This window comes from Poromitra crassiceps (genome assembly GCF_964638095.1).
Source record: "Poromitra crassiceps genome assembly, chromosome: 2".
Lineage (NCBI taxonomy): Eukaryota > Metazoa > Chordata > Actinopteri > Beryciformes > Melamphaidae > Poromitra > Poromitra crassiceps.
Genome location: NC_139624.1, coordinates 103,247,974 through 103,273,298, shown reverse-complemented (window position 1 = coordinate 103,273,298; position 25,325 = coordinate 103,247,974). Strand labels below are relative to the sequence as shown.

The 25,325-nt window shown below is 42.6% G+C and overlaps 1 protein-coding gene across 3 annotated transcripts in view; it reads right to left on the bottom strand.

The window, feature by feature from the left end:
* Positions 1-18,524, bottom strand: part of waca (WW domain containing adaptor with coiled-coil a) — a 66,227-nt gene extending 47,703 nt beyond the window's left edge. For all 3 annotated transcript variants that reach the window (XM_083655645.1, XM_083655647.1, XM_083655646.1), the window contains exons 1-6: positions 18,316-18,524; positions 18,099-18,129; positions 17,000-17,192; positions 7,372-7,463; positions 1,662-1,777; positions 1,436-1,551 (exon numbers count right to left, since the gene is read on the bottom strand). In XM_083655645.1, the coding sequence (XP_083511771.1) occupies positions 1,436-1,551; positions 1,662-1,777; positions 7,372-7,463; positions 17,000-17,192; positions 18,099-18,129; positions 18,316-18,356 (589 nt within the window). In that variant the 5' untranslated portion in view covers positions 18,357-18,524. The remainder of the gene's footprint in view (positions 1-1,435; positions 1,552-1,661; positions 1,778-7,371; positions 7,464-16,999; positions 17,193-18,098; positions 18,130-18,315) is intronic.
* Between the last annotated feature and the right edge of the window lie 6,801 nt (positions 18,525-25,325).

Sequence of the window (25,325 nt, the reverse complement as noted above, 5' to 3'; positions counted from 1 at the left end):
GTATTCGCGCAGATTTTCAGTCCTAAATATCAAACATGTTTGATATGATCGGGACGGCCCCGATGAGGCTTTGAGCAGATCGGGAGGGTTAAGATTGGATCTGCAAACAGCTCACACTACAAGATAATCGGTGCCGAAAGTCGGGCCCGACCAAGCTTGGCAAGCTGCCAGGCCAGATTTCTCCTCCGATTCTCGGGAGGGGTGAAACGGGCATAAATCGGCCCGAAAATCCTGTAGTGTGAGCCAGCCTTAAGGAAGACAGAGGAAAGAGGCTTGGCTATGGCACAGTCCTTCAGAGAAAAGACATGCTGCCCATCTACCACCAGAGCACTCCAACAGTCTGCACTGCACACATCATCCAGGGATGAGTTTGCCTGCAGTGTTTCAGTATGGAGGGTCTCACTTGCATTCTGTTGCTAGGGAACATGTTTCAGTATGGAGGGTCTCACTTGCATTCTGTTGCTAGGGAACATGTTTCAGTATGGAGGGTCTCACTTGCATTCTGTTGCTAGGGAACATGTTTCAGTATGGAGGGTCTCACTTGCATTCTGTTGCTAGGGAACAGTTAGGTCCCTAGTTTGTTTCCTGGCAGCTATTGTGTTAGCAAACACTCAAACAGGAAATAAACTCGGGTCCATTTAGAATATTTATGTTGTCAAGTTGAAACGGTCAATACCACAACAACAAAGAACTTCAGCAGATCATCCATCTAGCAACCTATGATGTTATATTTATGCAGTGTGAGAATAGTGACGAGGCAGAGTGGAGGAGAGATACGAGTGTAAAGCTATGACTTTGTTTGATCCGTGGCCTGTGGAGGTACAAATCTGGTTCGAGGCGGGGAACCTACTCAAGCGTCTCTGGGCAGCTGGTGAATTTCCTCGTCAGAAGCTATACATTTGCTATATGTGTGGATACAACTGATGAAACCAGACACACAACAATAGCCATTCAAAGAATTTCTGATGAGAGCGATTGTACTTCTAAACGGATTTGTTTAACTGTGCACAACCAAAGTGCCTTGCTTAGTTCCACATTAGCATGCATTGTATATATAGCCATCTTTATTCCCTGTTGGCAAGCAATTCTTCAGCATCAGCCACAGCCAACAGATCAACTTGACAGCAGTCATCACTGACTAGTCAGAAATAATTTCTGTACAGATTTGAACTAAAGATGAAGACAATGACATGTTTATTTATTTGTATCCCCATTAGTTGTTACCGAGGTAACTTCTACTCTTCCTGGGGTCCACCTATGTAAGCCTATGTAAGCCTACTCTAAGCCAAAAATCTATAATCAGACAGAAATGGAGAAAGTTTATACAGAGATGTAAACAAAGCATATATAGTTGACTCAAATTGGTCATGGCATTGGCACCAGATTGGGCATGGTGAGGAAAATGTGTGTTTTGGTTGATTCATGCACTACTTACTAGCACCAGTAAAGCCAGAGGCTGCCGATGCTTGCATGGCCTCCCTTCTGTAGTCTCGGTCTTTGGGGAAACTGTTGACAACTGCCGTCTTAGTGGCTTCTTTCTGCCTCTGCTCTCTGCAGGACATGCAAACAAAAGTCAACGATGCATCCAAACACTGCTTAACATGGATTCAAATATTCTAGTGTCTACAATTGCCTAATTTGGGTAAAGGAACCATATCTACCTCTCCAGCCATTCTTTGGGCTTCTCCCACTGGGAGACCTCTGTCCTGCAGTTGTAGTAGTATTTCTTCCCGGAGGAGCTGATGTGCTCTGACCAGTCATCCCCAGGCTCATAAGGCTGTGGGAGAAAGGAGGAAACACTTAGGGACATCGGGGCGAATCAGCACCATTCCATGATGCTGGCCATGAATTCAGGAGATGGAAATGAAGAGGTGAATGTGAGTGAGAGAAAAAGGTGTGCCAAAAAGAGACAAAGTGTGTGTGTGTGTGTGTGTGTGTGTGTGTGTGTGTGTGTGTGTGTGTGTGTGTGTGTGTGTGTGTGTGTGTGTGTGCGTGTGTGTGTGTCCATGCGTGCGTGTTGGGGGAGGGGAATCTGATGCAAGAGCTTGCAATTCAAGATGTGAACGAGATACTGGTGTTCAGGGTAGCTAGCTATATATCTGCCAGTGCAGCTTGGCTGTTGTCAGAGAAGCAGAGAAGCTTTCTGAGTGAGGAATAGCTTATAATATAAGTGACAGCTAAGGCTTGCCGAGGTCACCGAACTGGGCCGAGTTTACCCTTTAAAGTTGACCCTTTACAGGTTTGTTTTGCTCATTTTCCTGCATTCGCTTACTGCTGTACATTACTATAGAATAGTTTTCTAGTGCTTTTATCATGTTATGAAATATGAGCCTTTTCCCTATATTTTGTTTGTTTTTCAAAGTAAATATTTTGAAATGAGCACCATCTAAATCATACAAATTACTCTTAGTAAGTAAGGCTACAATTTAAAGCTGCACTTTTAAAAGCTAGCTTGCCTTTAAATCCCGTATTATTTAAAGGTCCCATTCCGTGCAAAAGCTGTTTTTACTTGTAAATGCATATATACTGCTGTCATCCCTCCCTGTAATGAGTGGTCACAACCTCAGAACTGCCAGAGTTGGATTTGTCCCTATCCAGCTTCCCCCTGCAGTCTCCTTCAAGCCACGCCCCTTACACTCTGTTCCCCCAGACGGGTTAATGTTACGTCACGCGGGTCCTTAAGCATACTGCGCGCGGTCTCTCTCACACAACCTACCTGCACCATTTTGTCTATAGCCACAAAATTAACACTTCTAGCTGGAGCGACGCCAACTGTACGTGATCCAGCAACTGCGGAGGTGCATTCGGTAAGTCTAGGCATTTTGAGATGTCCTCTTTAGCGTAGCAACCGTTAAGTTAGCAATAGCTCGTTGCTAACGTTAGTTGTGGACACAACCTAGCGTGCTGGTCCACGGACGCTAATCTGCCAATGCCAGCGGCCAATGGGAACTGTTAGTTCTGAATATATTATAGAAACAGACCAATCTTGGGAAGCGACGAGATGAGGAAGCGACAACTCCATCAGAACGAATGGGGTTGCTATATTTTCGACAAATTAATCCAGAATCATGTTTTATGGACCAGAGACACACGTTTCTAAGAGGTTAATTGGGACCTTTAACGGACTATAGCTGGCAGAAGCATCTTGCTTTGGTTTGAACAGGTTGATTACGTTGTGAGTGACAGAAGGCAGTCCCGGACGTATTCAGAGAATGTTAACCAACAGCTTCCTTTAAACCGTTTAAAGATTTATTTTGCAGAGGAAATAGCATAAATTCTTCCCAGTATCGTGCCTCTTCTTGTTTACAAGTGGAAACTGGAAGTAAGACACCGTCACTCAAACCTGTCCAGTCTTCATGTGTTCCCAAATGTGCACATTAGAGAATAATTCTGTTTTTTCACAAGCTGGACCTTATTTTCAGCTTAGTTTGTTATCCTACTCACCCAGAACATACCTTTCTGAAAAGGACTCTGTATAAAGATATTTAAGCGCCTGGAATAGAGGAAATAGGGGCATGTGTAATGCGTGTATTTACGTCTTGTAAAAAGCTTATTTTCTGACATGCACTGGCTCATCTCCTTATATGATAGAGACAGTGAGGAAATGAACTGTATTTACCTTGGTGCAGCCAGCATGTTTGTTCACCCTGTCTCTCTGCTATCCTTTACAGAAGCTCCCGTTCTCCCCGCTCTAAAGTTGAATCCATATGGCGTAGGGGTGTCACGATACACTCAGTTCACGATACGATACGTATCACGATACTGGGTTCACGATAACGATACGATACGATACGATTTTAACAATATTTTTTTAACTTGAATAATGACAATATATGACTGGAAAAGTAGTATTTTATTTGAAATGCACAAATACAAAACATGCTGTTGTGGGAAATTCTTATTACAATAACAACTAGAAAAAACATGAGATTGGAGATAAGGCTTATCTTGAAATAGAATGAGTTACACCGTCACTTAGATTTACTTTGAACTAAAAGGTTTCTCAGCAGTATAAATTCTCATTATGCATCTTCAGTTTTTCTTCAAACTCAAACAACAAGACTTTTCTTAATCTATTTTTATGCATCTTCAGTTTTTCCTGTCAAGTAAACAGTTTTGCCAGAAACTCAATTGAATGGTTTCTCTCCTGTATAACTTCTCATGTGTCTCTTCAGAGACTTGTTCAACTGAACTACTTTCCACACATTGAACTTCAACAAACAAAGACGTTTCTTAGTCTATTTTTTGAAAAAAAAAAAAAAAAAAAAAAAAAAAAAAAAAAAAATTGCGATATGAGATTTCATCTCAACGATACATATCGTGACGTTTTACTATCGCGAAATTTCGTGGGACGATATATTGTGACACCCCTAATATGGCGTTATTCCAGCTCAAATAAATACGGGTGGCCATCAAATTCAAGTGTATTGTCCATATTCTCAAAATCAGATAAATATCAGCGGTGTTTACCATGCTACGGACTGCCATGCCGGCTTGATCGCCTGCTCTGAGCTCTCAACTCACCCTGCAAGTCCCTGGATGTGTTTCATAACAGGGCGAGTTGAGCACTCAGAGCAGTCGATTAGCATGGCAAACACCGCTGCTATTTATCTGATTTTGAGAATATGGACGATGCACTTGAATTCGATGGCCAATACGCGGCGTGTAAATATCTAGTCATTTTCGTTTGCAGTTTAAAAATGAATGGGAGCAAATGAGCCTGAGAGTTATGGCAAAACAAATTCAACAATACTGTTAATTAGGGCTGACCCCCAAAAAAGCGACAGTCTCTAGTTTTCTGGCTGGGCAGAGTCCTGCGGACCAAGACTGTTGAACTTTACTCCACCCCACCACACGCCTTGCGCACAAACGCAGCTTGCTTTCAAATGCCCAGCAGCCACAGACGGTGAGCTGCGGACCTGAAAGAGCTTGTGTTGTAAACATGAAACTTACGTACACTTCTTTCCTCATTTCAACCCAGTGTGAGTCAAGTTTCAAGTGTTTCAACTCATTTGTTTATAATATTATGAAGTAGCAGCGGTGACAGTTACACGTAGCTCTGCTTGGGACGTCCACGTTGAGCCCACCTGAATAAATTAACATTTTGTGGCAAATAATATCCACACTCTGTGTCTAAAGCTACATTGACTGCTGCGTCGGACTGAGAGCAGTTGGATGAAAATCAGGACAGATGAGGAGCTTTTTGTCACAAGTTTCTAAGCCAAGAAGAATGTTTACTATGAGCTGCATATGGTAAAAGTAAGAACCTATCATCACATAAAAGACTATGTGAAGTTTGATTTGGACAGACGAAAAAGATCTGTGTGCCCAGTTAAGCTCTGGAACTCTTCCTTTAGCAATAGAGACTGGTAGGCTTAATGCTACGGCTGAAGAAGGTAGACTGTTTATTACAGTATTGAATGATTATGAGAAACTGGAGTTCTGTTTTAAACTAGAACGAAACAACAAGTGAACAAGTGAGCAGTAGACATTCCCGTTTGAGGCAAATTGGAAGAAATTCCGTCAAGGCGTTCCTGAGATATCGCGTTAACGAACTTGGGAATGGCGTTCGTGAGGTCACAGTGACCTTGACCTTTGATCACCAAAATATAATCAGTTCATGCTTGCGTCCAAGTCGGCATTTGAGCCAAATTGGAAGAAATTCTGTCTAGGCGTTTGAGATATCGTGTTAACGAACTTGGGAAATTAGTTTGTGAGGTCACAGTGATCTTGAACTTTGACCACCAAAATCTAATCAGATCATCCTCGAGTACAAGTCGACGTTTGAGGCAAATTCGATGAAATTCCGCCAAGGCGTTCCTCAGATATCATGTTAACGAACATCGGACAACCCAAATCCATAATGCCTCCGGCTTGGCTATCGCCGGCAGAGGCATAAAACGGAACCTTCCCCACAGCAAATTTTATCTGTCAGGCATGGGAACAAAGATAGAACATTTTGTTTAGAAAGTGATGGAATGATTTGTTTTGTTGTTTGAGCAGTATGCAGACTTACAACTTACGTTATGTACCATTGTAGCGCTGACTGATTGTTGTATTTTTGCATGTGTCTTGTAAACCCATGAGGGTTGGGCACCGTTGAATGAATGCATGACACATTAATCAAATCAATCAATCAATCAATCGTAAGTAGCCTACATGTTTGTTTGTTCCTCTGTTTGGCTGTAGTATTTTACCTGCTGTGTGTCACAGCGCTTCTGTTGTCTGATAAAGTGACATTTGAGCCACCATACAGCGTCATCGCTGTATTGTGACGCCGGCTGCTCCAATATCATCTAACTCTGAATTAACTAATAATTTAGCCAATTGTATGTAACATACAAAATAAAAGCAAACGGCAATGTCTAAAGCTTAATTTATACTTATTATAAAGTGTCGCTCAGCACATGGTCGCAGACGAAAAAGAAAGTGTCACTCATGGTGTTGCATTTATACTTCAGTGAATGTTCGCCTCGTTCAGCGGTCACGTGACACCCGAACGCTATAGTGCTGCAGACAGCCAAGGACGGCAAGAGAGGGAATGGAATGCACAGTGAAACCACCTCGGAGGCAAGATGTAACGTACTTGACTGCAGCCGCATATAAACGACACACAACTCACCTCCTCTCGCTCTGGGAAATGCACAATGTTCATACATCAAGGACAGGCTGATAAAAATAGCGGAGACACTTCATTAATTTCAATCGAGTGAAAACCAAAACAAGGAAATCAATCGCGTGCCGTCTATATAGCCAATCAGACTTGCGCGATACTATGACGAAGTCAGCGACACTAGACATTTCAGCAGGTAGCAGACACTGCTCGCCGACACTTGAAAGTGTCGACTTAAGTCCTCATTTCTGTCGGCGACCGTTTCAGCAGACGAAGCATAAATTGGGCTTAAGAATGCAACGCCATGTAACTTACTTCTCGCATTCAAGGGAATTACTTTAACGTCTGCAGGTCTTAGACGTAAGTGGGTCGCGCTGCGCTCGGAAGAGACTGAAAACCATCTGCTTTCTATGTTGGAGTCCAGGTATGTTTTGTACAAGGACGTCTCTCAGTGTGTTGCTGTTAACTGCCCATTCCGTTGTTTTCTTTTTGTTGATCTCATCTTTTTCCTCTTCGACTTGATTTGTATCATTCAGACCGCAGCTGCGGGCGATGTTCAACGCATTCCTGCTCTAAAAACAACTTTCTTCTTCTGACATTCTTTTGTATTTCGCGCCGTGACCACCGGAAGTGTTAACACAACCCGGAAGAATTTGGCGTATGAACATAAGGTGAATAGTAATGAAAAACTGATGTTCAATCAAGCGTCTGCCCCCATGCTAAGGCAGTGGCAAAACAGATGAGAGTTGTATACTTACTGTGTCGGAGGTCTTGCTGGGGTTAGAATGTGAGTTGGAGCTATGAAGGGAACTGTGGTTGTGAGAATTTTCTTGTGGAGAAAAACTGGTCCCTGTAACGGAGCACAAGGAGGAGAGGAAACAAAACAAAACAGTCATCAGTCTAGGCCAATAGCAAGAACATGTCAGATTGATTCAAGGACATTACTGTAAAAAGCCTAGTAGAGAACCAAGAAAGTAGCTTCACAAGAGAGTCACAATCTTAATCAAATCTAATTATGTGGCATGGATGACACTGAGGTCATATCCACACATTGTTGCCGTCTCTGATACAACAGGTAACAACTTTGGGGTTTCAGAGGACTTCAACATTTTATCAACCTCCAAAGACACATACATTGTTGCTTTTACCACCCTGTTGGCAAGACGTAAAATTTTGCTCAACTGGAAGTCACCGGACTCTCCCTCAATAGATATGTGGCTCAAGGATGTTATGTATTTCCTTAAAGTCCCTGGAAACCAAAATCCACAAAAACGTTCTAACTATGTTATTTAGGGTCTTATGTTAGTAATTATATGCCTCCGAAATTATTATGCATTACTTTCAACCCAAAGCCTTAAAATCGACACTTTTCTACAAGATACTTCCTCATTGAAGAGAGCAGTGCGCGAGGTGCTAAAATGCAGGAGCTTATGACGTCATAAGCTCTATATAACCTTTGTACACGCACGCAACACGCAGTCCCGCACATTCTGCCTCCATCTCTCTTCAGAGTTCTAGTGGTCCCACACCTTTTTGCAGCTAGCTAACTACGCATTGCATCAACACAAAGGCTCTTTTAAGAACCAACATCTATCTATCTATCTATCTATATATCTGCGAGTTTATCGCCGGCGGTGTGTTGGAACCTTGAGAGGGAGAGCTCTCTCCTCTGCGGCGCTGCTGCTGTGTGTGTGTGTGTGTGTGTGTGTGTGTGTGTGTGTGTGTGTGTGTGTGTGTGTGTGTGTGTGTGTGTGTGCGCGCGCGCGTGCAGACAGATGACCGTCAGTCAGTACGCTATGCGCTGCGTGGAGCAACCATAGGGAGCAACGCGCGAACACACACACACACGCACACACACACACTTTATTTCCTTCTTATCTCTCGTCTCTCCCTCTCGGAGCAGAGGAGAGAGGTCTGAGATACGTGCACATCATGAAACGCTCGGCGGCATGTGAAAGCCGCTTTGAGCTGCATCTTGATAGGCTGTCTTGCTCTATTTCCGTGTCTGATTGGTCCATTTCAACCTCGCGCCCCCTGCCGCTGGAACCGCCCAGCGTTTCGTTGTCGCAGACTAGCCCCCTCCCCCCCTCGCCCTGCTCCTCTCGCGCTTGAGAATTGTGGACACGCCCACACAGTCTGCGGGAAAAAGGACACTCTAAAATCGAATAGATTCTCATTACTTTTGCCATGAGTGTCAAACCTAAATTTATATACTTTGCGACGTTCATCATCGTTCAAATTTGGCTGGTGGCTTATTAACATAGGTTCCTGTGATGTGATGAACTCAAAATGCTAAATAATAAAGAAATATTTCTGGTTTCCAGGGACTTTAAACTTGAAAATATCAAATTCACACTCAGGTGGACAAATAAATTATTCTCCCTATGGCAACCACTCATTTCTTATTTTGAAAGTTTACCAACTCTTCCACCAGATTATGTTTTATTTTACTGTACTAATCTACTTACTACCCAATATCTATCAGTCTAGCCTAGACCAATGAACCACGCTTGATTCAAGGCATGATGAAGGTGCGCAATGCGTATGGCTGGAGATTCAAGCTGCACGCACACCTCTCCACTGTCCTGAGTTATTACTTTTAGCTGCATTGTTTTTTCATCAAGACGATGTCGAGGAGATTTTGGCTCATAATAAGTGTCCGCAAATGCAGATAGATGGAGTGTGCATGTTGTCTGTGTTTCAATAACGAAAGCGTCCTTACCGAGAATAACATGTATGCCTGTTGAAAGCCGACCAATTCAATATTCTTGATGCAAAGTCTGCCTCTTAATGCGCTGGAATAAAGATTGACTATAGAGGCTAAAAAAGAATAGCCTAAAGAGAAATAAATGGATTCGAGACATTTATTTAGGAAACGATTATTTTATAACATCCGAGTTGTTTTTTACCGGGCCAGTTTGGATGGCTTCACTAATTTGTGCGGTAAGGAAAAAAATCGATATTGATGCAGCTCTACTAACTGCTTATTCAGTTAACTTATTTTCAAGTTTTTTAATTTGACTAATGTAAAAGGCGTTTGTCTTTTTGTTTTATTGCGGTTTAAATGTAGGCTATTATATGTCTATTCAAAGTGACCAGTAGATCTATATGGAATTCTGGAACATTACTGGCTGCATTGGCCATCAGAAAAAAAGTGTAGCGGAATCCCTGCTTTACGATACTGACAGGAATCTCACAGACAGAATTGTATGCGTTAAAATCATCTAGGGTTCATGCAGACATTACAAAATGAAATTCAAGGACTTTCAAGTACTTTTTTTTTTCATTTTCAAGGACTTCACGCAAAGCAAATAATTCATTTTCAAATGTAAATTTGCCGCAAATTGGTTGAGTTTAAACAGGGTATATGCAGCAATCCTGAGGTTAAATTCAAGACTTTTTCAAGACCCTTCCAATACATTTCAAGTCCCCATCGCCACTTCGAGCTGTGACCGATTACATCAGCGACACACCTTTAACTAACACTTACTATACATTATGAGTTTGAGATTGCAAAACTAAACGATGTTAGTTTGCCATAACTTCTATGCACTGTATCAATACAACAGAATTCAGATAGGCCGGGAAGGAATCAAGCTCAAGAGAATAAATTGAGTGACTAACCCAAAGGCAAGGTTTATTTAAACTTAAAAATATATATAAAGTATATTTATAACAATAACATGCTCGCTCACTCACTGACTCACTCACACATGCACACAATAGTGTTTCCCTGAGGATCAATCTGGTGCACTCTGAGAGCTACCCCCAGGTATTTTAACACATTGAGTGCCAGCCACTTTTGGAGAACGGACGCTCCCAGTGCCAGAGTTTCAGAGCGTTTTCAGTGATGTCTCGAGGCCCACAGAATATTGTGTGATATTACTATGTAAACACCGAAGACGCACAAAGAACGAGGAGACTCTCTTCTATCATCTGCAAAAAAAAGTTTATTGATCCCATTTTCCGTTCTTTAGTTAGGAGCCGGAGAAGATAGCTTGATTTAGCCAAAAACAGCAATTTTTTTCTATAAGCTGAGATAATGAGCCTTTTGTGAAATTAAACATTTCAAGCACATCATTGACTCTGAAGCTAATATTTTCTGATATAATGACACCTCAAAAATAATTTCCTTCAATAAAAGAGTGAAAACAAAGGAATTTTGTTTGGCCAAATAATATGTTTTAGCTGCAACCAGCAGCGCTGGCCCCTGCGTGCGCAGACCCTACACCTTCTTGCTGGTCTTGATTTACTGCTGGTGGGCATCAGATAGCCTATTCTAGCTTGTTTGCTCTCTATGCATCGAGCCTGCTGCTGCCTGGGTGTGTGTGTACTAGGGCTGTGGCGATTCACTTATCTCCCGATTCGATACTATCACGATTCTTGGGTGCCGATTCGAGTTATATTGCGATTCTTAAGTATTGCGATTCTACGATTATTGCGATTCGATATTACGATTTATTGCGATTTTTGTTTATTTTTTTCTTTTCTTTTTTCAGTTTGTTTGCTTTTTTACACTGGATTAGAACATGGGAAAAGTTGAATCATACACTAGAGACTGTATATTATATATCATGAGTAGGGCTGGGCGATATAGTTAAAAACAGGGGCGGACTGGGATCATAATTCAGGCCGAGCATTAGATACCAAGCAGGCCAGGCCGATATGGGCCAACGCGCATGAAATTTGGGCCGTTTGAAGCCAGATTTGGGCCGTTTGAAGTCCAATTTTACAATGAGATGCACCCACTTTAACCCTGAAGTGTAATTATTACTTCAGACTAACTAATAAAGTAATAAAACCACTAGTAAACCAGTAGGCGGCGCCTAGCCTGCTGTTCAGTGAGTGGCCTGACTGCAAGCACCCAAAAAAAATAAAAAAAAATAAAAAAAAAAATAATAATAATTTGCGATTATCGATTCTGGAATAAAAGATCGATCCAAAAAATCGTGACATTAAAAATCGCGATACTTAGGTGAATCGATTTTTTCCCCCACCCCTAGTGTGTACTGTCAATGGTTGTATGCTGTAGTGCCCTGCGTGCCCCACCCCCCTCCTCCTCCTCCTCCGTGGTGGGAGGAGTCGAGTGTCTCTGCTGCGGTTTGCTCTGAGTTTGATCTGCACTGAAAAGTCCGCTGCCTGCATCCCCCTGCTTTTTTACAGCGTGTCCTCGGCTCCCAGCTGAGAATAATGTAACTTTTCAGAAAGACGCTGGTGTCGCCGTGTCGGCAACTAAATAATATGGATGGACTATCGCAGCGGACACGGATGGGGCTCAATTGTGGCAGCAGATGACTGCTGTTCACAGGCACAGCTAACGTTATGCTTCAAGCATATCGATGCGTTTCCTCATGACTTCTTCTCTTTTCTCCTGGCCTTTGTCTAATCGGGAGGGCACTGTCGCCACCTAAGGGTTCTGTAAAATAGGTTAGACACATTCAATAGCTCCCATATTGTAAGAGGCGATGTAAGAGGCTTAGATCGACATCCCCCCGTCAAAATATGAATTTGGAGTTATTGACGCCATTTGGCGTCGCTGGCAGCCTACGGTAAATTTCTCCTGACGCCATTTGGCGTCGCTGGCACTCAATGTGTTAATACCCACGTACCGCGGAGGGCCAATGCGAGAGTCGGATTGTCTGTGTATGTCAGTTTATAAACAAAGTAACTATAACTAATAAACATCAGATGAATCACGTTGTCATGTTGCTCATTACTAATGCAATACAAGTTGGATTCAACCCTGTAGCATAGGCTGCTGAGGCTGCCTTTTAAATTTGTGTTTTAATTTACCAGTTCCTGGCATAATTTGAGTTTAACTTTATTGTCCCATAGGGAAATTTGTCTTAGGCATTTGTACAGCAGCAATAGAGCAATGACAAACGTAACAGACAGTACAGTACATCTGAAGACAAACAGAGCGTAAACAAGAGGACAACATAGTCAGACATGATGCAGCCTGGGCTACGAGTTAACAACACTACCTAACCACGTATTGCACTTCAGTATTCAATATTGCACTTCAAGTATTGCACAATTCAAAACCCGCATTTCAAACCAAAACCATCATAAAACCATGGTTACTTAAACTAAAAACAATTAAAACCACAGTAAAGGGTAAAAAAAATAAAAAGATAAAATGATAAAATGAAATAAAATGAAATAAAATAAAATAAAATGAATATAAAACTAACTAAGGCAAGATAAATATCACATGACCAGACAGGCTGCAGGGACAGCCGAGCTCAAAGTGAGCTACCATGTTTGCCACACCAAACACCATCAGAGATTTCTCGGATCATCCGGCTCTTTAAGGAGGGTTCCAGAATCACCGAGCTCTGTCCTCTCGCGACCAGGAACGTTAATCCAGAGGTTTCCTGGGTCGTCAGGCTCTTAATGGAGGGTTCCTCCATTAAGAGAATGAAAAATCTCGGTTTAGATGTTTGCCAGGAAATCAAACCGGTTTAAACTCGTACACCGGACGAACCGGAAATCGACCCATGCCTAGTGATGGGTAAAGAAGCTTTACACAAGATCACTAGCTTACAGTTACACTCTATCACATCAGTGGAGTATTAATAAACGGTACTGATAACAGCATCAGTATCTACAATATCCTAGCAATACCGAAGGCTATCAATGAGAAACATTGCATTTAGCAGAAATTGCGTTAATATCGTCAGTCGGTCACTATACCCATGGTTTGCCCTGCTATTCAACTAGGGATGCAGCGGTATACCGTTTGAAGGTATACCGCGATTTGAAAACGTCACGGTATCAAAACCACTAAAATTTGCTGTCATACCTTCCCCACGGTATCAGCTGTTTCCCCAAAACAAAGTGCCCAGGTCGCTTGCAGAGTGCAGCTTACGTGGCCCCTCCCCCTGGCTGCATGCCTACCTAGACTAGAGCACAGTAGAGAGGAGCCACAAGGACCCCCCTGAACTTTCCCCCATCTAAAAAGACGACGTCGGCTGTATGGGAATATTTCGGCTATTGTAAACACAAATGGTCCGCGATACCGTGAAACCGTGGTCATCGTGTCCAAGGTTATCATACCGTCAAAAACTCATACCGTTGCATCCCTATATTCAACTCTTGGGCATCCCACGAACTGCTTTTTCGGACCATCTTAAGTTTGAAACATTATATCTGCAAAAAAATAATCTTGTCATAATAAAGAGTAAATATAGAAAAAGAAAATCACCAAAACTGCCATTACATAGCTTGTCAGACACCAGTGAAATCTGAAATATCAAAAAAATATATACAGATTTAGATACAAACCAATTTTGTATCTCACAATCTGTAAGCTCCTGAAAGACTTCTGATAGTGTTTTTCATTAATTAGTAGGGGTGTCACAATATATCGTCCCACGAAATTTCGCGATAGTAAAACGTCACGATATGTATCGTTGAGATGAAATCTCATATCGCGGGGAAAAAAGAAAAAAAAACTTTTTTTTGTTTTTTTTTCTTGTTTAAAAAAAATAGACTAAGAAACGTCTTTGTTTGTTGAAGTTCAATGTGTGGAAAGTAGTTCAGTTGAACAAGTCTCTGAAGAGACACATGAGAAGTTATACAGGAGAGAAACCATTCAATTGAGTTTCTGGCAAAACTGTTTACTTGACAGGAAAAACTGAAGATGCATAAAAAATAGATTAAGAAAAGTCTTGTTGTTTGAGTTTGAAGAAAAACTGAAGATGCATAATGAGAATTTATACTGCTGAGAAACCTTTTAGTTCAAAGTAAATCTAAGTGACGGTGTAACTCATTCTATTTCAAGATAAGCCTTATCTCCAATCTCATGTTTTTTCTAGTTGTTATTGTAATAACAATTTCCCACAACAGCATGTTTTGTATTTGTGCATTTCAAATAAAATACTACTTTTCCAGTCATATATTGTCATTATTCAAGTTTAAAAAAATATTGTTAAAATCGTAACGTATCGTATCGTTATCGTGAACCCAGTATCGTGATACGTATCGTATCGTGAACTGAGTGTATCGTGACACCCCTATTAATTAGGGATTCTGGACAAGTTCAAACAACCTTACGCTCATTCCTCAAGGTTATGCGTTCATCAACGCTCCATCACCACAGTAACTCTGGCAGCATTAACACATGGCCTCTCTAGTAGTCACATCACCACAGTAACTCTGGCAGCATTAACACATGGCCTCTCTATTAGTCACATCACCACAGTAACTCTGGCAGCATTAACACATGGCCTCTCTATTAGTCAAATCACCACAGTAACTCTGGCAGCATTAACACATGGCCTCTCTAATACTCACATCACCACAGTAACTCTGGCAGCATTAACACATGGCCTCTCTATTAGTCACATCACCACAGTAACTCTGGCAGCATTAACACATGGCCTCTCTAATACTCACATCACCACAGTAACTCTGGCAGCATTAACACATGGCCTCTCTATTAGTCACATCACCACAGTAACTCTGGCAGCATTAACACATGGCCTCTCTATTAGTCACATCACCACAGTAACTCTGGCAGCATTAACACATGGCCTCTCTATTAGTCACATCACCACAGTAACTCTGGCAGCATTAACACATGGCCTCTCTATTAGTCACATCACCACAGTAACTCTGGCAGCATTAACACATGGCCTCTATTAGTCACATCACCACAGTAACTCTGGCAGCATTAACACATGGCCTCTCTATTAGTCACCTCACCACAGTAACTCTGGCAGCATTAACACATGGCCTCTCTATTAGTCACATCACCACAGTAACTCTGGCAGCATTAACACATGGCCTCTCTATTAGTCACATCACCACAGTAACTCTGGCAGCATTAACACATGGCCTCTCTATTAGTCACATCACCACAGTAACTCTGGCAGCATTAACACATGGCCTCTCTATTAGTCACATCACCACAGTAACTCTGGCAGCATTAACACATGGCATCTATTAGTCACATCACCACAGTAACTCTGGCAGCATTAACACATGGCCTCTCTATTAGTCACATCACCACAGTAACTCTGGCAGCATTAACACATGGCCTCTCTATTAGTCACATCACCACAGTAACTCTGGCAGCATTAACACATGGCCTCTCTATTAGTCAAATCACCACAGTAACTCTGGCAGCATTAACACATGGCCTCTCTATTAGTCAAATCACCACAGTAACTCTGGCAGCATTAACACATGGCCTCTCTATTAGTCACATCACCACAGTAACTCTGGCAGCATTAACACATGGCCTCTCCTCTCTATTAGTCACATCACCACAGTAACTCTGGCAGCATTAACACATGGCCTCTCTATTAGTCAAATCACCACAGTAACTCTGGCAGCATTAACACATGGCCTCTATTAGTCAGGGACCTTGTACACCCTCCTCAGTCATTTGGTACTTTCCGTAGTATGCTGTACTCCATTGTTTATATACAGAGTAGTAATACTAACATCTCAGATAAGCACAATATTAATAACACCTTAAAGACTTAGGTAAGATTATTACCTTCTACCTAGATATCATTTAATACAAAGCTATTACCAGGAGATATGCCCAAATGTATTCAAATGTGTCCAACTCCAACATTAACTGTTTTGATTGGCCTTTGTTGATAGGATGCACACAGAGCAGTGACTGCTGCGATTCAATGCAGGTGCTATAAAATTATCTTTCATAAATGTATTATCTTGTATAGTCACGCTACAACACTTACTGTATGCTGCTTAATCATAAGAACAAGCTGTTTTCTCAACACAATTTTTCATTTAAAAAGAAAGGTTAAAGTCGTACCACACAAGGCATTGTCATTCACCACATTTATGCTGCATGCATGGGTGAAATTGCTTAGCTGGCTATGCATCAAATACTAGGATGTTTTTATTTCCTTATGTCTTATTATCTTGGGAGAGAACAATAACACTCAAAATCTTACTGTAGAACTGAATTTGAGACTGTCAGTCATATCTGATTATTCCCTTCAATATAGATTGATTGTACAGACAATCATATTGCTCTTATTGTTCACCACCACAGTAATTGAACTGAAACAAACAAAACAAAAACAAAATTGAATTATTCTGGAAACCACAATGTATTTCCAATCGGCAACTAACAGCTGACCTAGACAGAAATGCATTTTGTTTCAAAGGAAATTAAATGTCTTAATACTTATATCGATCACTGCATCTGTATGTTTGCTTGCTCCAACAGCTAAGCTACATATTGCTTCATACCTTTATAGCATAAATAAGCACAGAGCAGGCAGTTTTGTTTTTTTGGCAAAAACACTGGAGACCAGGTGAATCTAAAAGTATTCAATAGCATTGTCAGTGATTTATTTTAATGTACAACACATTTGATTCTCAGCGACCAGTGTCTCTCACCTCCATCCCTGTCTCTGGCCCGGTGTGTGTGGACAGCCTTCGCTCTACTGTGCCCGGTGGTGTCGATGTGTTTGTTTTCAGGGCTGTCAGACCTCCTGATCATTTTGCAGGGAGGAGTGACGTCTGAGGAGTCTCGCATCTTCTCATGACGGTGGTCCCCTCCTGGATGGCTCTTGGACGAGTATTTGAGAGTCTGCAGACACAAATCAAACATCTCCCTAGATTCTAGCATCTCTGTACAAAGCAAGGTTACTGTTCTACCAAAACACCCATTAATCATTATCAGCTGTTCTACCAAAACAATTTCCTCTTCCTGTTAAACACCAAGTCTGGCTGTCTACCGATTTGTAACGTTAATGTCAAATTAACTGTACATCAAAGTTTAATATCACAGCAATTATGTGCTGGGCTAATCCCCATGTATATCTTAATGCATTATGATTTGATTTGTGGGTAGCAAATGTAATGCTGTAAAGGCATCCCCCCTCCCTGCAACATTACTGGACATCGATGCTATGCTAATGCAAACTAAATTTAATAATAATTTTGATAATTATTTCGCTCATTAACATTATATATCGACAAATAATATATATTCTGATCATAGTATCTGTAAGTGAATTAACATTAGATCAGACGAACGAATTCTAGACAAGATTTTTGGCTTTTTAAATCTAAAATTAAATTGAGAGATAGCCAACTCAACTGGTTTATCAAATATTTCTCGTATACTTTGATGTTTGGAGAGCTTGGCTATATATCGTTAAAATGACAGATTGCGGTCAGGCCCTAATCGGACTGACTGGCTAGCAAGCAAGCAAGCGTTAGCTCTTACTCCAATAAAAACTCGCCAGTATGAATTCCAAAACTGTTGACTTCGACGGTTATAATCACCCTATATTACCTTTAGCTATCAATGTTTGTGTGCGCGAATATTTTCAGCTCTCATGTCCATATTTCAAAGGAAATCTGTTACTTTTCGGTTTATTTTCCGCACTGACTGTGGCCTGTTGTGCTCTCCAGAAGCCTGAACTAGAGTGTCCATTTTAATCTTATTTGTTGCTAGCCAGTTAGCTAGCGAACCTTAGCTAACAAGTACCTGATAGGGCTGAGAATCTCTTCGGTCGCACCTGCAAATATAAAGAAAACAGTTGTGAATACAAGGCTTCAAGTGTCAACGCTGGTAAATGGTCGAAAGTACTGCAACAGCTGAACGTGTAAGTTTCTAGCCACTTATTTTGGTTTCAATAAAAATGGCGGATTGTCAAAGCGTAGCTAGGAAAAGGAAAATCTGTATAAGTAGAAGAGATGTTTACCCATCGCCGAGTCTCGGTTGTTTCCTCGCATACATTACCATCAATGCCGTGTTAGTGTGTTTGGAGTGGGATGTGAAAGACTGACAACAACAATAATATATTTTCTTGTTGATTCAGCGACCTGAAATCGTCAATTATGAACCTAGCTTGTGGGTATTTCTACGCTTTCGGCTTCGCTAGTCGAAAGAGCGCCCTCACTCAGTCCATCTCCCACTCGCACACACACCAACTGTGTGTGTCTCTCTCTATCTACTGAAAAACGTAGCACTGAAGCTGCGTACATGGTTGCCAGGTATGACGCATTCCCCAATATGGGAAAACCTTGGTAAAGTCAATGGCAAGCAACGAAGAGAAATGTCCTGAAATCAACATGTGGTGTTGTGGTTTATGTAATGTTAACTTATCTGTGCACATATGATACACAAGATACGTGAACAATATTCAGCTCTGTGCCGGCATTAATGCTCTCCAATGTTGAATGAGTCATGCACGCACAATTGGAACGGTTAACGTTAATAGAGAAACAAAAACTTTTTATGGATTTTGATTTTATGATTTTGGCAAGAGTGGATCTTCTTGTTGTTGTTGTTGTTGTTGTTGTTGTTGTTGTTGTTGTTGTTGTTGTTGTTGTTGTTGTTGTTGTTGCGTATCTTCTTCTCGCAAGAGTGATTGAGGTAGTAGACAACCGCGAGACTAATGAATGAAGAATGAAGGCTGAAGTCTCGCGTCGAGGCCAATGCTGGTCGAGGCTAGACACCCCAGAACTGCGATTGAAAAAGTGGGTATTTTGTCATAACTGGCAACCTTGCCTGCAACACCCCCCATTCTCCACCTCCCTCTTCCGACGCACGGCAACATCCGGGACACACACTGGCTGCTGGCTGGAGTCAAGTAGTCAACTCATAAATATTAGGCTGGCTATGCATATACAGTAATAGGGGAATACTTTATTATTTTTCCATGGAGACTATTGTATGATTTTGTGAAACAAGCATTGGGTTTACGCTCACGCGTTATAAACAACCGATAGGGTTGTTTTTTTAGGTCCACCAAGCCTAGGCAAGTATGACCATAGACTTGTTCTCTCATGACATCTAGTGGTTATGCTTTGAAATCGCAGGTCAAGTTTTTTTTCTATAGATGCACCATAAATCCTTAAACTATTCGTATATTTATTAGTGATAATTTAAATTAGTAATAAATGTATCATATGATTATTATAGTTCTTTGTATTAAGGATACAATTTGCGTTATGACATCGCATATAAATTACACAGCAATGCAGCCTTAATGTTCAAAAGCTCTTCCACTTTGAAACTTAGGAATAAGTTTGTGTGAGTTTTCTCCGGGTGCTCCGGTTTCCTCCCACCAGAAAAAGGGTATGTTAGGGTTAATACTCCTGTCAGTGCCCCTGACCAAGGCAATGGCAAAAGAACTGGATCTGGTCCCCGGGCGCTGCACTGCGGCTGCCCACTGCTCCTAGTTCTAGGAAGGTTCCTAGAGGATGGGTCAAATGCAGAGGATGAATTTTCCCCATGCGGATAAATAAGGATAACGTAACTTAACTTAACTGAATATCACTAATTATATTATGTGTTACTATACAAATATGGCAACAAACAAGTACAAGTCCTTATTGATGGTTTCACTGGAATTCTGTTGCTAGGGAACACTTTGGACGCTATATTTCCTGTCAGCTATTGTATTGGCAAACACTGCAACAGGAAATAAACTAGATTTATAATGTTTATGGGTGAGTTCGTAAATCCAAACTGACGTAAATCCAAACTGATGCTCTATACACTAAAATTGGAGCGCGGCTGTTCGCTGTATTCCAACAACACTCCCAAATTACGAATGGCCCAGTTTGTGCCAGAGTATGCTCTGGCACTCGGAGTGGCTATTTACAAACGCACCCAAGTTGTCAAGTTGAAACGGTCTATTGAAATATTATAGTAATATAGTAAGAGATAAAAACAACAACAAAAGTATGATAAGGTCATGATAAACTAATTACATACCGAGTACCACAGACACACTATAATATTTATATTTTTATTATTTACTATGAGGACTATGGAAATATTCAAAGGCAGTTCACCTACAGAGCGAACAGGTCTGTAGACAATGCTGTAAACATGGCCCTCCACTCCATCATCGTGCACCTGGACACTGCAGGAACCTATGCCAGGATCCTGTTTGTGGACTTTAGCTCGGCCTTTGAAATGATCATCCCGGCCCTGCTGGATGAGAAGCTCTCCCAGCTGGGGGTGCCTGACTCCATCTGCAGATGGACCACAGACTTCCTATCTGACAGAAAGCAGCATGTGCGGCTGGGGAAGCACGTCTCTGATTTTTTACGATTTACGATTTACGATTTTCAGACGGCAGCCCGTCTTTATTGTCACACAACACACTACAACACATGCACGGAGGATCACAACACACACATGCTGACGGTGGCCGGTGAAATTTGTCCTCTGCATTTAACCCATCCTGGCTTTGTCCTTTCCTCCTGGGGCAGGCCAGGAGCAGTGGTCGCTTTCTCGTACAGCGCCCGGGGACCGACTTCGGATGTTGTCGTCACTGGTCGGATGACGATGACGATCTGATCTTCTGCATGTTTTTAGTGGGGGGGGGGGGGGGGGTTATATACGGAGGAACCCCCCTGGGGGAGCACGGGGAGAACATGCAAACTCCACACAGACAGAAAGGCCCTTACGACGAGATACCCCACCTGGGCAGTAGGCACTGAAGATATGGGGGGGAACACAACCACAGCGCCCACAGTGTCCCAGGCGAGAATCGAACTCAGGACCTTCTGACTGCGAGGCGACAGCTCTACCACTGAGCCACCGTGCCCCTTCCCGGACCATCAGCACCGGTGCCCCCCAAGGCGGCATCCTCTCTCCATATTTGTTTCCCCTGTACACCAACAGCTGCACCTCAGTCACCAGTCCGTCAAGCTCCTGAAGTTCGTGGCTGACACCTCCCTCATAGGGCTCATCTCTTTTTCCTTACCCCCCCCCTCCCCCTTTTTAGATTATTGTTTGGCCATTTTGCCTTTATTTGATAGGATAGTGTGCTAGACAGCAACGGGAAAGCAGGGAGAGAGAGAGGCGAGGACATACAGCAAATGACCACAGGTTGGATTCAAACCCAGGTCAGCTGCGTGCTGTGAAGGACAAAGCCTTAATAGTACATGTTCCAGGTGAGCCACCGGGACACCCCATAGGGCTCATCTCTGATGGAGACAAGACTGTGTACAGGTGGGAGACTGACCAGCTGGTGACCTGCAGTCACTTGGAGGTTAACACTCTATAGACAGTGGAGATGGTTGTGGAGTAGAGGAGGAACGCAGCCCCACCCACCCCCATTACCCTGGGCGACTCCCCAGTTGACACTGTGGAGTCCTTCCGCTTCCTGGGAACCATCATCAGCCGAGACCTGAAGTTGGGGCTGAACACCAGAACTCTCCTCAAAAAGGCAGAGCAGAGGATGTACTTCCTGCGGCAACTGAAGAAATTCAAAGTGCCAAAGGCAATGATGGGGCACTTCTACTACACCATTGTGGAGTCTATCCTCACCTCCTCCATCACCGCCTGGTAGACTGCTGCTACTCTCAAGGACATCAGCAAACTTACTGCAGCATATCATCCGTTGTGCTGAAAAGGTGATCGGATGTGTTGTAGAATGGAAATTGACAGGCAAAAGGTAAACAGTGAACCACTTGAAGAAAAACCACTTGTGATCAAAAAGATGGAGCCAGGAGTCAGAAGTCGTCGTAAATGAAGTATTTAACATAGATCTTGGCCAAGAGATGCACTCTTGTATATTCACGAATGGATACACAGGCTTCCATGTAATGAACAGAAAGTCAAACATACTTATAGGACACACATCGGATTACATCTGTCTTGATGCACATTTGAAGGCTAATCTGCAGACAACCTATCTGGTATTCCGTCTCTGTACAGGACATAGTGACACAGTGTGAGATAGAGAGGAGCTGCAAATGTGTGCTACAGGCTATCTGAATTTGACGTCTGTCTATGTATGTACAACAACTGTGTAATATATTAACTAGTCATCGTACAAATAAAGGCTAATGTGATTTAAATCTTCCCTGTCAGGATGCAACCTGCCATCCCTTCAGGACCTACACACTGCCAGGATGATGAAGCGGTCTGGTCAAATTATGGCAGACCCCCCCTCCTACCCCAGACATCAACTCTTTGAAATGCGCCCCCTTGTCAAGAGGCTGAGGTCAGTCAAGACCAAAACCTCTCACCACAAGAACAGCTTCTTCCCAACTGCCATTGGCCTCATCAACAAGGCCCGAAACCCACCACGGCTAAGGACTGTATCACCCCCCCCCCCATACCCCCGACCCACTAACATAGAACCTACCCCCCCCCCATACCCCCGACCCACTAACATGGAACCTACCCCCCCCCCCCCATACCCCCGACCCACTAACATAGAACCTACCCCCCCCCATACCCCCGACCCACTAACATGGAACCTACCCCCCCCCCATACCCCCGACCCACTAACATAGAACCTACCCCCCCCCCATACCCCCGACCCACTAACATGGAACCTACCCCCCCCCATACCCCTGACCCACTAACATGGAACCTACCCCCCCCATACCCCCGACCCACTAACATGGAACCTACACCCCCCCCCCCCCATACCCCCGACCCACTAACATGGAACCTACCCCCCCCCCCCACTACCACCACCACCACCACCACCACCACCACCTATGTTGTATTAAAGTAGCTGTAACTGGACTGTATACGTTACATGAACATATCATAGCTGCTTCTCCAACCTTTATTTCTTTTTCTTTTTTACTTTATATGATTAATTATTCTCTTCAACTTACAATGTGTTTTTTTTTATTGTTAATTCCTATTTATCACTCAGGACCAAGTGTTTATATTGGATTGCACTTTCTGACTCTTAGTAATTGTGTCTCTTGATCAGGTGATCAAGAGGCGATGTTGATGTTGACCTACGCTGCATACTTACACTAAGTCCAATTCCTCTTATGTAATCTGATTACCTACAGTGTGATTCTCATTCTCTTATATTATAGTGATTTTTTTTAGGTTACACGTAGGCCTTAGAAATGAAAAAGATGCAAATCTGTCTCTCCTCATTTGGTGCCTTGACCAGGTCATATCGATGCTTCAGAGGGAGTGCCTGTCAGGACAGAGCCGCTGGCTCCTATTGTTACCATACAATAAATCCCAGATCATATCCCAGGCTGTGGACAAAAGAAGTTGCAGTTCAGCATTTTGGCACACAATGCACTTTAATGTGGGGACAAGGGGGCACTAATGGGGCTGCTTCTATTGTTAGTACATTTCTGGAACAAGCAGGTTGGACACACACACACACACACACACACACACACACACACACACGATTAGTCTTAAAATACATGTAGCCTAATATGACCTCTGCATTTGTGCTTCCAGTTATTTGTTTGATGACAAGACAGTGGTCAGGAGGAACACTCAATTTTCTCTATTATTGGTTGAAGAAGGAGAGTCAGGCAGAAGGCTGAATTTCTTCACTTTAATTATTCTCAAATACACTACTGCCGCATGCGCTAGGACGCGTCATTAGTGATGTTATCTGGGGTCGTAAGGTGTTTCGGGTCTGTCAACATCATACACCCTCGCCCAGTAGACCCAGCCGAGGCCAATTAAGACCCCGACTCGCGTCCCAGAAGCCGCTCACGGTTCAGCCTTACTACTCTGTCTGCAACGTTGCCCGCGGGAGGGGTAAGCGAGAACGCCCAATCCGCTGCAATAGAGCTAGTGCTACGCCGCAGTATTGGCCCTTCGGTGCATGGAGGATCTAGGCTCTGTGGGTTACTCCCGGCCGTGCTCCTCCTTCGTCTCACCAGACCCTCCCGTGGCAAAGGCAATCCAGAGGCTGAGAGGATGCCTCAAGGACGCCTCAAGAGGGCCCTTAATTTATCTTATTAAATAACCACTCATCTGATGTTTCCTGGCATCACCTGCATCTTGAAGTAAAGACTGACAGCGTTGTGTACGGGGCTTCTAGTTGTTGATGATTTTACTATTTCCTCTATGTTTATATTCTTCCCTATCTGAGTGTGTGAGCAACTGTAGCATGACTCAATTTCCCCTCAGGGATCAATAAAGTTATTCTGATTCTGATTTGAAGACACATTTTCTAACAATAACTAAATTATTGTATTATTTAGAACAATGATGCAGGATCAACTTATGTCTGATTCCTGTATGAAGTGCCCCAATAGTTTTGGGCCTCATCTACTACTTGTTGCTTTCTCTTAGCTTTCTCTATAATGACCTGTAGGGGGCGGTATCAAACCACTTTTCTGTGACAGATTTGCCAAAGCAACAAAATGCACCTGTCCGATACACACAACTAATTCAAATGGCCTACATGCATTACCTGACTGCTCAAAAGTTAGTCAACAACAACAACAACAACAACAATAAGAAAAGAGTTTTAATAGGACTAATCAGCGTGACGTCACTTGCCACCCAGAAATGCGGAACCCCGCGGCAGTTAATAGTATGAGTTGTGTCAAACACACGTTAATATCTCAAAAACTATAGGCCTACATCACATCGCTTATATTTTGACATTCTGTGTGAGAGCAGAAGTAGCTCAAGAGTTTGATGTAGGCTATATGCATTGCATGTCGTGTAAGGGTTCCATTGCCGTTGCCACCCAGTGACGCGGTTTGTTTACCAAAATGCTGCTCGGCTGATCCCTCGTATTGGGACTTGGTGCAGTCTGTATGGCCTGGCAGTTATACAGTATATGGGAATTGTTGGAATTCATTATTAGTCTACCAGTACCTTCATATTGATTGATCGGAAAGTAATTAATCTATCATTGTAAAAAAGTAGCGGTATCGGTGTTGATTTGTATGTTTCCTAAATTGCAATATGTTACATTTGTAAATATTCATTTCCCCCCCAAAAAAGGTTATT